We start from the raw sequence: 14,577 nt of genomic DNA on the forward strand, positions 1-14,577 counted from the left end.
TGTGGGAGCAGTTATCAGTATCTTCAAATCCACATTATGGCCTATCCTTGAATCAAAAGATGTTAAGCGTTGTTGATAACTGTGGTTTGACACAGTTGGTGACCTTCCCAACCAGAGAAGAGTCAATATTAGATCTTGTTTTATCTAGCCATTCTGACTTAGTATCTAATATTCATAGTACAGAAGGCACAAGTGACCACTCAGCGGTATCCTTCGACTTAAATCTGACAATTAAATTGAATAAGAAAAAGGCAAGATCTGTATATAAACTCAATAATGCTGATTTTAATGAAGTAAGAATGGATGCAACAAAGCTTAGCAAAGCCTTCTTTGCTAGAAATCCTTCGGATTATTCTGTTGAGGATAACTGAGAAATTTTTAAAACTGGTCTGATGGAAATCTCACACAAGAGAGTCCCTGTAAAGAAACTGGGTTCATGGAGTGATACCCCATGGATGGCACGTGATTTTAAAAGATTGCCAAGGAGGAAGAAAAGATTATATAACAACTACAAGAGATCAAATAACCCAGTTGACAAGCAGAAATATCGTCAATTTCAAAAACACTTGAATGGGAAATTACACAAGGCTGAAGATGATTTAATAGCAGCAACACTGGATATTGAACCTAACGATAAACCCTAGAAGTTTTGGTCTTATATAAAGGCTAAGAGACAGGATCAGATTGGCATTCCTCCCCTAATGAATGATACAGGAATTAAAGTCGATAGTCTTGGTAAAGCTGAAACTCTAAATGCTCAATTTCAACAAGTATTTACACAGGAAGATTTATCCTCCATTCCCAATGCAGCCTCTTGTGGTACAGCTGGAATGGATCCAATAATTTTTTATGTTGAGGGAATTAAAAAGCTCCTCCAGAACCTTCACTGCGAAAAGGCAAATGGTCCAGATAATATCCCTACTCGACTCATCAAGGATACTGCTCCTGACATTGTTGAAGTAGTTTGTTTTCTGTTCAATCAATCTTATACTTTAAGTCAGCTTCCTGCAGATTGGTGTAAAGCTAATGTTGTACCAATTTTTAAGAAAGGCGCTAAACAAGACCCTAATAATTACAGACCAGTATCTCTAACTGTAGCCTTGCAAATGTGTAAACTGACAGGAGTACCCAATGGAGCCGCTCTGCAAAATACCCGCTCTACAGGCAGAATTAATTGCGCTGGCTGGGACATTGAACATTCGCTACTTAACTTGCTGGAGAGTCTTTATAAACACAACGCTTGTTGGGAAATTACGTTGCAACGCGTCTTCTGGCTGGATAAAAAAATCTCTAGTTTGTAGAGTTTGTTTTTCTCGTGGTAACCGTACTATAAAAAAATATATCTATCTTCGCACTGTTGAATAGTTCCTTATTTTCCAGGGATAGTAGAGCGAGGGAAACATGCAATTAACAGCGATGTTATTAATATGCCAACCAGAACCCAATTGGCTGTTGAAACAATAACTTCTTTTGTTCCTTGGCTGGCAAATTTGAATATCAAAAGAAATTATGACGTCAATGTTTGTAAACAAGAAAATATCGCAATTGAGTGTGAAAATCAAGCCACGCGAGGAAGGCGAAACGGAATCTCGCGTAGCCTGCGAACGCAGACGTATTTCCGGACGACCGCCGGAATACGTCTGCGTTCGCAGGCTAGATCTCGCGCAAATACCCTTGAAATCGCCCTAATTTAGTATTTTGCCAGTACAATATATTGTGCTATCCATGGTGCTAATTATTGACTGGGGTGTGTCAATGTTAAGTTATGCAATAAAGCAAGGCATACCATGCTGTGAATTCCTGCGAAATAGTTTCAACACACTGATTTGAGCGCACAGCACCGCTGACGGTCTCGTATTGTTTGCCTAAACGTCTTGTTTGCCCGGTTTCGCTTTCGGTTTACATTAATCTTATTGTAGCTTGGAAGAAACCTCCTGCTTGTTTGGTTCGATTGTTGGGTTTTTTGTCTAGTTAGCGCCTACTGGCCACTGATCGATCCGTATCTGTGAAGTCAGCCAAAAGTTAAGGTAAGCAAAATGTTGCTTTTTTTGTCTGACATAGTCACTTTAGGAAACGCCTCTGGAAATGTTCTTTTCCAAACAGTTCTCTGCCGATAGAAGACGCACTGTCTTTCCGTTGAATAATGCACGACATTAGCAGAACAAATCTTATTTCATATGTCCAGTCTGTATGTTTGTAATTGGGTAAGCTGGAATTTTCCGTTGGAAATATTTGACAATGGTCTCTATTTTAATATACTGAACATGTCTCATTTAGCCTAAGGTTTTGCTTCATAGATCTAGAGGACAAGAAGGTTGGTTTAAATGCACTCTCCCTTTAGATCCTGTAGATCGGGGCGGCGGGAAACGTCGTTCAATTGCGGTCATTTTGAAGGCGTTGAGCTACTGGCCAGATATCTTTTTGATCTTTGAAGATGGCAAACGGTAAGAGAATTTTATGTTTGTTCTTCTTACGCGTACTAGACCGAATTTTCCATCAAAATCGAGAGTCCATTTTCACTGTTACATAAGGCTAGAGCAAGTTTTCGCCTTGAAATGTGGCATTTCAATGCTCACTGAGGTGGACTGTGCCGTGAATTGTATTTAAGATCGCTACGTAGCTATGTAGCTGAACTGAGGGATAAAGAGCGATTGTTCGTTTACCCTAATTTCATCTTAAGTTTCTTTATGATCAGTTGTAATGGAGTGAGCCTTATTACAAGTTTGTCCCTCTAATCTCGGGAATTTTGGAATTTAGTTTTCGGTTTTCTTTCTTATGTTTTCTGATCCGGGTCGGTTCGAGTTGATCCGACGTGGACTGGCGGTCCGAGTCAGTTGATCCGGTCCGACTTTTGTGTCTGCCTCTGCAAAAGGCCAACGAGGGCTCTTTTCATGAAATGTCACGTTTTATAAACGTTTCCGTTTATGACTTCGCGGATCTGCCACACTGATTGTTTATTTTTCCGAGCGCTCTGGATATGATCTTTCACAGATTTCTGACTTAACCGTACAATTAAAAAAATAACAAATAAAAATCGATCAGTAATCAGGGGGCATAATTGATAAAATTGCAAACGTTCTCTGGTTAAAAGTTTTCAAAAAACACTGAGCTTTCGATTGCCAGTCTGCAATCTTCAAAATAGGTAAAAATATATATGTACAAAAAGGTGAGAAAATAACGAACAAATATAAACAACAACAGGAATTTGCGTCTCCCAAATCAAGACCTCCACCAGATCGGCAAACAAACGTTGTCTATAAAATCCCCTGTGCGGACTGCACATGGAATTACATTGGAGAAACGGGTTGATGCTTACACACTAGAAAAAAGAAACACATATACGAAACACCAAAGTTTTTAAAAGTGGTTCCAATGTTGCTAGCCATGTGTGGCTCGAGGGCCACACTATTGATTTTGAAAATGCACGCGTCATCGACGGAGGCAATTCACGCGTAAGAAAAACGCTGGAATCCTGGCACACTGCAATTACTAGCCAGGCAGACAGTAATTGTAAGCAGCTGCCAAGACAATATTCAATTTTATTGTTATCTTATCCATCACAAGTATTTCTCGTATTTATTTATATTTGTTCGTTAATTTCTCACCTTTTTGTACATGTATAATTTTATCTTCGCTTTTTACACCTCACTTTTTAAAGATTGCAGACTTGCAACCAAAAGCTCAGTGTTTTTTAGAACCTTTTAACCAGAGAACGTTCCAGATAAAGAATTTTTTCAAAAACACTGCCGACAAAAGGCAAAAGCTGGACAAACTATTGAAGTGTTTGTAGAGGAATATTTCTTTTTCTCAGAGTAAGGTTGAGAGAAAGATCGCTCATTTTAACCAACTGCAAAGTACAAATTTTCTTTACAGTCTGTCTTTCGTTGGAATGTAAGGTTACAAACAAAAATTGACAGGAAACAAATGTCGGTTTTCGTTTTGTCGATTGTAAGAAAATTCTAAATTTGTCCGCTACTGGACAGGCCCTTAACGTACTTTTTTCTGAAAAGAGATTTGTTGCAAGCATTTGCTCTGAATGACAGACGACCAAGGCTGACCACGACAACGATTGTCTCAAGACGTAAGATCGTGGCTTTTGCTGTGAAACTTTGCACAAGTTCTGGTGTAACTTTTGCGGTGATTGTCTGACCACACACGACCATGGCTTTTGCTGTGAAACTTTGCACCATTTCTGGTGTAATACTTTTGCGGTGATTGTCTGACGACACAAGACCATGTCTTTTGCTGTGAAACTTTGCACCAGTTCTGGTGTGAAGCTTTTGCGGTGATTGTCTGACGACACACGACCATGGCTTTTGCTGTGAAACTTTGCACCAGTTCTGGTGTGAAACTTTTGCGGTGATTGTCTGACCACACACGACCATGGCTTTTTCTGTGAAACTTTGCACCAGCTCTGGTGTGAAACTTTTGCGGTGATTGTCTGACCACATACGACCATGGCTTTTGCTGTGAAACTTTCCACCAGTTCTGGTGCGAAACTTTTGCGGTGATTGTCTGACCACACACGACCATGGCTTTTGCTGTGAAACTTTGCACCAGTTCTGGTGTAATATTTTTGCGGTGATTGTCTGACGACACACGACTATGTCTTTTGCTGTAAAACTTTGCACCAGTTATGGTGTGAAGCTTTTGCGGTGGTTGTCTGACCACACACGACCATGGCTTTTGCTGTGAAACTTTGCACCAGTTCTGGTGTGAAACTTTTGCGGTGATTGTCTGACCACACACGACCATGGCTTTTTCTGTGAAACTTTGCACCAGCTCTGGTGTGGAACTTTTGCGGTGATTGTCTGACCACACACGACCATGGCTTTTGCTGTGAAACTTTGCACCAGTTCTGGTGTGAAGCTTTTGCGGTGGTTGTCTGACCACACACGACCATGGCTTTTGCTGTGAAACTTTGCACCAGTTCTGCTGTGAAACTTTTGCGGTGTTTGTCTGACCACACACGACCATGGCTTTTGCTGTGAAACTTTGCACCAGTTCTGGTGTGAAACTTTTGCCGTGATTGTCGTAGACTACGTCTTGAGACAATCGTTGTCGTGGTCAGCCTTGGTCGTCTGTCATTCAGAGCAAATGCTTGCAACAATTCCCTTTTCAGAAAAAAAATACGTTAAGGGCCTGTCCAGTAGCGGACAAATTTAGAATTTCCTTACAATTGACAAAACGAAAACTGACATTTGTTTCCTGTCAATTTTTGTTTGTAAGCTAACATCCCAACTAAAGACAGACTGTAAAGAAAATTTGTACATTGCAGTTGGTTAAAATGAGCGATCTTTCTCTCAATCTTACTGAAACTTTGCACCACTTCTGGAGTGAAACTTTTGCGGTGATTGTCTGACCATGTACGACCATGGCTGACTGGCATTCTTGGGTTGTTATTACCTTCTCATCGTTACTTCTCGCGAAAGAGATTAATTGACTGTGCATTCTTGGCATGTGATTACCTCCTCATCGTTACTTTTCGCCGCGAAAAAGATTAATTGGTGGTGTTCCTCAAGGATCTGTTCTTGGACCTTTGCTGTTCTTGTTATATGTTAATGACTAACCCAATGCCTCTAGTTTACTTACTTTTCACTTGTTTGCTGATGACACTAATATATACTACTCATGTAAGAACCTTGATGATCTTGAATCAAAGCTAAATCACGAGCTTAAAATAGTTGCCGAATGGATGAAATTTAACAGGTTAGCACTAAGTATCTTAAAAACAAATTTCATTCTTTTTCATTCAAAGAAACTGAAGCCAATTAAGTTATTGAATTTAAAAATTGATGGAGTAAATATTAAGCAAGTCTTCACCGTTAACTATCTAGGTGTTACCTTTGACTCAAACCTTACCTGGAAAAACTCATAATACTGAACTCTGTTCTAAATTATCAAAAACTGTAGGAATTTTTTCGAAATTGAGGTGTAATGTCAGCATTGATATCCTTATTATGCTGTATTATTCATTAATCTATCCCTTTCTTATCTATGGTGTTCAAGTGTGGGGTTTAACATACCCAACCTATTTAAAGCCCGTCACTACTTTGCAAAAGCGATTAGCTAGAGTTTTGACATTCTCAGAACCTATGTCACACTCAGAACTATTGTTAAAATCTCTTAATCTGTTAAAATTTAATGATATAATTCACTCAGAAATCTTTCTTTTGTTTATCAGTGGTTTCACAAGCTAGTTCCTTCATGTTTTTCTGATTTTTTCAAGCCGATATCCTCTATACATGAGTATCCTACACGTCAGTCACTGAATGAAAATTTATTTATAAAATCAATTCGAACTACCTAGTATGGTATTCGCTCTCTTCATTACACTGGCTCCAACCTCTGGAACTCACTTACAATTACTATGAAGCAGATAACTCCATTCTCTAGATTTCGTAAAACTTTAAAAAAATATATTATAGACAGTTATAATAATATTATTAGTTCTTACTTGATATGTTATTATTGGATGGTTAGATCTTAAAGAAATACTTTTAACATAAATTGTCTATTTATCTCTGTATTCCCTCTGATAAATTTAGTTCCTTTGGGGCACCTACTCGATTAGTTTCATAAGCTATTTAGGTGTCCCAAACTCTTCACAATCAACCTTGTATTAAAACTGTTTGTTTACCATTGATCCTTCTTCTTTCCCCCTAACATTTTACTTCTTAATCACAATTGTAATATTTCATTAGTACTATGTATCTTCAATATTTAATTTGTAAATATTCATATGTATATTCTATTTTTCTTTTTCCAACACTGTAAATTAATGTTTGTGTGAGTTTAAATTAAAATTGATTGATTGATTAATTGACTGTGCATTCTTGGCATGAGATTACCGCCTTATCGTCAGCATCGTTACGTTTCGCGAAAAGGATTAATTGACTGTGCATTTTTGGCATGTGAATACCACCTCATCGTTAGCATCGTTACGTTTCGCGAAAAGGAGAGGGTTTCCATTTGATTGAAACAGCAACATTAATTTTCGCGCGAACGTCCTTAAATGCCGAGTTGTTATAGTGCAACACCACTTGAAAAAGAAACTATACTTACATTTTGACTCTGTGTTCATTGCGTTGTTATTTGTTTACGTGTCATCTTCATCGCCCTGCAACTACTTCCCAAGTTTACATTTTAGCGAGGACCTCTATTTCGAGAAACCTTAAGTACAGCTTATTATTATTATTATTATTATTATTATTATTATTATTATTATTATTATTATTATTACTATTATTACTATTATTGTTGTTATTATTAATATTATTAATCTTTATTACTATTAATTTTCATTTATTATGTAATTATTTATTACTATTGATGTTGAAACCTTGCTGGCTGGCTCGTAACGTACGCCATCGCTCGCTGGCAAACGTTATGCGCTGGCTGGCAATATGTGTCATTTCGCATTTTAAAATATGCTGGCTGCTTAAAAGCCGTCTCACACGATGGCTGGCTGGGAGTTTTATTTCCTGAAACTCTTGCTCGCTGGCAGTCAGAAGAGTGGGTATTTTTTTTCCCAGGATCGTTAAATATTAACGAAGATTGACGTACATGTAGAAACATTCTAATAGTTGCTGCAACATTTAATGATCAATTTTGTCAAAAATGGTCGTTGGGTACTCCTGAAGTGATGGAGCATGTCATCTATCGGAACATTATGCAGCATTTGGAGCATAATAACATCTTGTATTCAAAACAACATGGCTTTAGAAAGAACCATTCGTGCGAAACGCAACTCCTGCTCACTGTTGAAGACCTAGCAAAGAATTTGGATGAGGGATCTGAAGTTGATCTACAGATTTTTGACTTCAGCAAGGCCTTCGATAAGGTTCCCCACCAGAGATTACTCTCAAAATTGAATTATTATGGGATTCATGGAAAAACTCTTGCTTGGATTAATTCGTGGCTTACAGAGAGATCATTTCAGCGTGTTGGGGTGGATAGTGAAGGTTCTAGTTTGGTTAGGGTCATTTCAGCTAGGAGTACCACAAGGTACAGTTTTGGCCGCTCCCATGTGTTTATTATTTATGGAAGACCCGAAAACACTGACCCCCGGTCCATGGACCCCCATACGGACCGGGTCCACGGACTACCCCGACGGACCCCCTCCACGGACCCCCCCCAAAAACAACATGGAAATAAAAATAAATTTTAAATATAAATAACACCTAAAGATTTGACTTACCGGTAGTCTGGATAGATCACTCATGTCGGCGAAATCTTAACCGTTGTGCGCCGCAAATTTAAAGACTAAGGCTCAGGCTCGGGCGCAAGTTGTATTAATCCCTTCACTGTGGACCGGAGTACTTCGAAAAAGACCGATAATGAGGTTCCTTGTTCCTTCCACCATTTTTGTTCGGCTCATTCTCCTGCGGGTTTACGAACTCGTTCCAGGCTCCACGAAATGGAAAGCAACCGCGCTACGTTTCTCCAGGAAGCCATGGATGACTGGTAACATGAATCACTCGTACGTTTTTGTTTGTCTTGCTTCAGCAGAAGTGTGGAGGTCTATGAAATACCGTCAAGTAATGAAGTGAGTTGACTTTATAGTTAAAGTTGTGCACATTGTGATCTGGCTACGTTAACATCCAATTTTTAGTGGAGCGGCGAGTTGAATTCCTATTTAGACTTTTTTCCTTAATACATTTGAATAGAATTTGAAGTACACGCATATTATACTGTTTAAAGGAAGGGCAAGATTTCCTGACAGCCCCATACAATAGTTATGCATGCATTTTCTTGTTCACGCCTGTTCTTTGTTTGTGAGGAAGTAATACATGGATAATTAATGTATGGGGCTGTGCAGAAATCCTGAGAATTATGACAGACAAGGCTTTAATAAAGATTAATGAAAGAAGCAAATTTTAAAACGTCACGATAAAGCCTATAAATACATGTAGTTATTGTATAACCTGCGACCAGGCGACCTTTTCTTTAGGGAGGGTCCGAGATGAAACGTAGGGAGGAAGGGAGGGCATGATCGCAGGCTAGTCATTGTATGGCGGATCGGTCTGGAGTATGACAACGAAAGACAACATTAGAAGAGTTTTCAGATTGCTGCTAGGATAATACTTCGTCGGTGGAAAGTAGCAAAGAACTAACTGTTAAGTTATTTGAGAAAAGTAGACTGGATGACGTTTTATAGGATGAACTCAATTTAATAACTGGTGTCATATATATTATTTATCAATGAAGAAGCCTTTTAGCCGGTGTTTTTCAAAGCCTCTTGCATTAAATATTTGTTAGAACTCAACAGTTTCGTGTTAAGAATACCTCCCAACACATGCACCATTTCTCCTCTACTCTAACACTGGTACTCCACTTTGCATACAGTGTAAGGTAGGAAATATAACCAACAAACATTCTCTGCAATGCTAAAGATTACATGTGATCTCTGCCGTAGTTGGAATTTGAAAACAAATATAAATTAAGCTAAATCTCAATAATTTGTAACTAACTCTAACACAATGTTTAAAACTGCAACGTTCATACATGTGTACAAAGCAAACGTTTCGTATGTAAACATTTCCAAATCACTTCTAGCCTTAAACGTTTCTTTTGTGCACGCTGTTTGCCCAACTAAAGCAAAGACGATCTCAAATTCAGATAAAATGAATGATAGCTAACTGTCATTTCAAGGCTCGTACTTTAAACCGTTTAATAGGCTGTCTCAGGACAAACCCAAGAGGATTTATAATACTCCAACTCATAGAAAACTTCAAAATAATTTCATTTTGACAACCTCTAAGAAGGGACGTTCGGGATATAGAATGTCTTTCTCTTTGATTTCTGTTTGCTAGGCAATTTTCAGTTGCCATCTTTAGCTTTAAAGGCATGCAAGGTAGTTCCACTAAAAAGCAAACCTTCAGGGAAGAAGATGAAGGGAACATACAATTTAGTTTCTTGAAATGAGTGTACGAACCCTGATAACCTCATTCAAGGAAATGACAGACACTTACAAATCTAAATTACACTGGAATCTCTCCATAACCAGTTGACGCAGGCTACTAGTGACGATGAGACTATGATCAGATATTATTTTTGAAGACACCTTTGTGCACACAGGGTTTAAGTGGTAGTGCCTCGTCGATGTTACCAACTGCCAAGCATTCGTTTCCTTGTTGAAAAAATGATAGCGCTAAAATCTAGCAAAACAATACAGCTTATCATCGGGGCTCTGGAATCCCACAACATTAGATTTTACAGCTTTCCAGCAGCCAGCACACTTCTTGATGTAACCGGCAATCTTTTTAAGAACCAAAGGCCCAGAGGGTGGGGGATCCACTGGTCTAGTTACTCTTCTTATAACAAGAGTTGTTGGATTGAGAATTTCAGCTTGAAAATTTGCTTCTGTATTCTGCGCATCTGCATCTGTATCTGAATGGTGGACTGCTACTTCAGTTGCAGGTAAATGCCGCTTGCGAGATGGAACTTTCCCACCAACATTTTTTGGAGCAGAAGCTTTTGATATCCGGCTGAGACTTCGGCCTTGGTAGGCCTCCACAACGTTTGCCACACAGTTAAGATGGATGGCAATAGATAGGCAATGATGGCAAAGATTGTTTCGCCCAAAGAAATTACAATCACAAGTACATTTCCACTCTTAAAGCACTGAACCCGGTGAGGAAGGGGTCCCCCACTGTCCACAAAGTACACACTATCCTTGAAACCCTGGCGGAACTGGTCGTTGCACAGCACAGTCTTGGCTTTTTCCAGCAGACTCGATTGTTCCTCTTTGCAAAATTGACCACTCAGCTGTGAAAGGTCGCTGAGATCACACGCTGCTTGCCTTATAGAGGGATGACATGAGGAACGTGACAATGGTGTGACCTTAAAATTGCAGCACCTCTTGTATGCTTCTGGATCGGGGCAAACTTTGCTAGCCCTTTTGAGGAAAGCCTTTCGCTCTTCTTGGGTCATCTCTGCATGACTCTTTGTCAGTAAGTGTTGCTAAAACTGGTGACAGACCTCCCACTTGTCGGACAACTGAAGCCATGCCATTTCTTCCTCTTGATCGAATGAATGCACAAAGTCGTATAGGTTTATAATGAGTCTGTCCATGTCCTGGGGAATGAACTTCGTCTAATCTTTCATCATATCATTTACTGACTCAGGCCTGTTCTGTTCATATGGCTTGTTTCCCAAGCCAAGGTCTTTCAGAACAAATGCAGCCGTCTTTGTGCGCATGTCATTAAGCTTGTGGGTGAGAAAATACTGTGTAAAGGCTGGTGGGCCAGATTTCTCGGACCTTTCTAGGGTGTCCCACCCTTCCATGAGTGCTGTTGCATTCTTTTTAAACTCTTCTAGTGAACTTGACCAAATTAATCCACTTTTTGCTTTGAAGAGATCCTGGCAAATACGGGTGCTGAGTGCTGAGGAGAGACCGAGGAGAGAAAAGACCGAGCTTTGTACATTTCTCCTTGATATTTCTTTGGCTATGAATGTAACAAAGCAAAGGTGTTGCATTCCTGAAACCGGCCGCGAGGGCATTCGTTAACGTTCGTTCATCATCAGTGCCTGTGGCACGAAGAAATTCATTGAGACCAGGAATATTTACGGATAAGGCAATGGATAAATGATAGGTACGTGGATTCGTCTCTAGTCATGCAGATCATGACAGGGCCTAAAAAGGAGGGGTGGTTGTTTCCTCCCTTTACTCGAAGAACTGTATTCTTAAAACTTGTTACAAGCACATAGAATGGACCAAGTTGAAATGTTACGTCAACTCCAAGTTCAGAGACTTGGTTTACCCTGTCGTGACAGCAAAACTTCACAATATTGTTCAACTGTTGATCAGTGAATAACATGACCGTGGGAAGATCATTACAGACTACTTGACGGATAAAGCCGGAAAAGTTGTCTTCTGCAGTTCTAGGACTGATGCAAGTGGGTCCTTGTTTACTCTTTCAGATGGTATTCGAGTGAGGTATCCAACCTGTTTCACGTTGCGTGGGAGCGAACTAAAGCTATCGGCACCACAGATACCACCAGCTTCCTTTCTTGTTAAGAACAATGCCCTCGTTGGACCAAATTCAACAGCTTTATCTGCAACTTTAAGCTTGGTGCTCTCTTTGGATCGGATGTGTGCCATATTGGATGAGGTTCGATTACCGTGCTTCTTGATCTTACATCTTGTGGGCTGACCATCAAAATTGTAATTGAGAAGCACGAGTGGGAACCACTTTTCAATATCTTTACCAAATTCGATATACACAATTGTCTTGTGATATGACGTGTAGGAGGAACATGTGTACATTCTTCTCACTGCAACGTCGGCACTTTCTTGACTGTTGAGCTTTTCAAGTTCAGCCACTTTGCCCCCTTCATCCCTTATGATGGTGTAGAACTTGGCCTTACATCCTGTCATGACCCATGACCCATTTTCATCTGAGAACAAATCTTTTCTGTGTTCCAGTGTGTCAAGGCTCAAGACAAAAGTTGCATTGTCTTGAATTCCGATGGGAACTGCTTTGCTTATAATTGTAGCACTTTCTTCCTGGCAATTCATCATAAAGGGGACAACGTAAGGATTATCAAGGCTCTCAAGAGTTATCATCTTGCACTCAACATTACCATTGAACAGCTTGTAATCCTTTCCCTTCATTTTTTTTGGTGATTTTGACACATCGAAACGTTCTTCATTAGCATAGCTTTCTTCATCACTATAGCCTTCAAGGTTCTATAAAACATTCATTAAAACAAACATTAAAATGTTAATATTGTTAAGCCTCGGACATCTTATTTTCATGGTCAGTAATCAGCAAATTGTCAAGCAGATTGGTGATGAGAATAAAGACAACCATTGGATATGAAATACTTTTAAGACAGCAAAATATCAAAACTAACATGCAAGGAAATGTGTGGCTGTAAGTGGGGAGCTCGAGAATTAACATTCAGACCTTAGCAGTTGAGGGTTAAGATTCAAGTTAAATAAATGTAAATTTATATGTACATGTCCATTATATCAAATTTCTTAGAGGATATCAAATGTCCCATTCAGACAGCAGAAATGTAAAGTACTTGTGAGAGCTTAACCAAGCTACACTGAATTACATTATATTATCAGGAGAGGGCAGAGTGATGATAGATCTGCCATCATATTTATTTACTATCATTTGAGAAAAGACAATTTGATGTGAATTTTCCCATCCGTTTTAATTCGAGACAAAAAGATACCAGCCAGGCAATTATTTGACATAAAACTTTATAAAGTAGAAAAACGGGAAATGAAAGGCCCACTTGAATACCTCTGTCAGACTTGTGTTACAACCTGTGGAATATTCGTCTACACTGCTGTCTTGATCATCTCTATCATCAATCAAAACCTAAAAGCCACAATTCACACATTATTACGTGCATTAATGGAATATTTCCTTTGCTTGTTCATTCTGGACAGACAGAGACGCGTCTTAATATTTGACTTTACAAAGAAGGAGAGGGAAATGGGGGAGGGGAGGGGGGACAATTCAGTCAAGAAAAGTATTTAACTACGGTTAAATACCTCTGCCAGACTTGTATTGCTACCAGCGGTGTGTTCACCTCCACTGCCAAGGTCATGGTCATCTTTGTTGTCAATCAACTCCTATAAGCCAAAATTCAATCAACCGGTAAATTGCTCAATCCATCTACAAACTACACGAAACTATGTACCTAAATATATATGGCCAAGTTATTTCAAGATTCATTTGTGTCTTTCCTTCCTTTTTAGTTCAGCAAACACATAGCGGGTAACCACACTTCCCTTGTTTGTATTATCTCCCACATGCCCGCATCATATCATATTTCAACCAGCCTGCCTTGGGTGACCCGTAAACACTGACCCCCGGTCCATGGACCCCCATACGGACCGGGTCCACGGACTACTATACGGACCGGTTCACGGACTACCCCGACGGACCCCCTCCACGGACCCCCCAAAAGACAACTTAGAAATAAAAATAAATTTAAAATAAATTTGACTTGCCAATTGTCTGGATAGACCACTCGTGTTGGCGAGATCTCAGCCATTACGCTCCGCAAATTTCGGGTCACTAAATCTCCCGGATAAAAACGACTCTGAACCTTTCTGAGACGTTTCTCCATTCTAGACTGAAATTGCATTCCCAAGTTTTAAAAAAATCGATTTTTTCAAACTCGTTTTATTGTTTCTTAACGCATTTCTTCATCTCTGAGTTTCAAGCACAAGTTAATAGAACTAAGCAAAATGGCTTCCTTTTGCTGTCATAGCCATATAACCGATTGTTTGATTGGATCTCCGATTAACCAATAAAAATTCTTGACATAAGTACCCTGTTTTCCGGCCCGCACATTCACAATGGCGGCAGAATATTCTTGTATTCTGAAGGAGCTGCTGGGGGATGGGTGGGTGCGTGTTTTTTTGGGGGGAGGAGGGGAGGGGGAGTGGGTAGGTTGATCGAGGGGGGAGGGGTGGGGAGACCAGATGGAAAAAATCTCCAGATTTTAGATCTCCATAGGTTGGCACCTCTGAGAATGATATTGACAAATTAGTATCTTGGAGAAAGACATGGCAAATGCAGTTTAATGTGACTAAATGTCATACTA

General features: G+C 39.6%; 1 protein-coding gene across 1 annotated transcript; it reads right to left on the reverse strand.

Moving 5' to 3' along the window:
* Positions 1-9,167: 9,167 nt before the first annotated feature.
* On the reverse strand, positions 9,168-14,097 carry LOC138036774 (uncharacterized). Its single transcript, XM_068882861.1, has 3 exons — positions 14,077-14,097; positions 13,517-13,597; positions 9,168-12,694 (listed from the first exon to the last, which is right to left on the reverse strand). The coding sequence occupies exons 1-3, from the start codon at positions 14,095-14,097 to the stop codon at positions 11,846-11,848; spliced, it is 951 nt and encodes a 316-aa protein (XP_068738962.1). The 3' UTR covers positions 9,168-11,845.
* Positions 14,098-14,577: the final 480 nt, after the last annotated feature.

Source organism: Montipora capricornis, unplaced genomic scaffold, assembly GCF_036669925.1.
Source record: "Montipora capricornis isolate CH-2021 unplaced genomic scaffold, ASM3666992v2 scaffold_500, whole genome shotgun sequence".
In the NCBI taxonomy this organism is placed as follows: Eukaryota; Metazoa; Cnidaria; class Anthozoa; order Scleractinia; family Acroporidae; genus Montipora; species Montipora capricornis.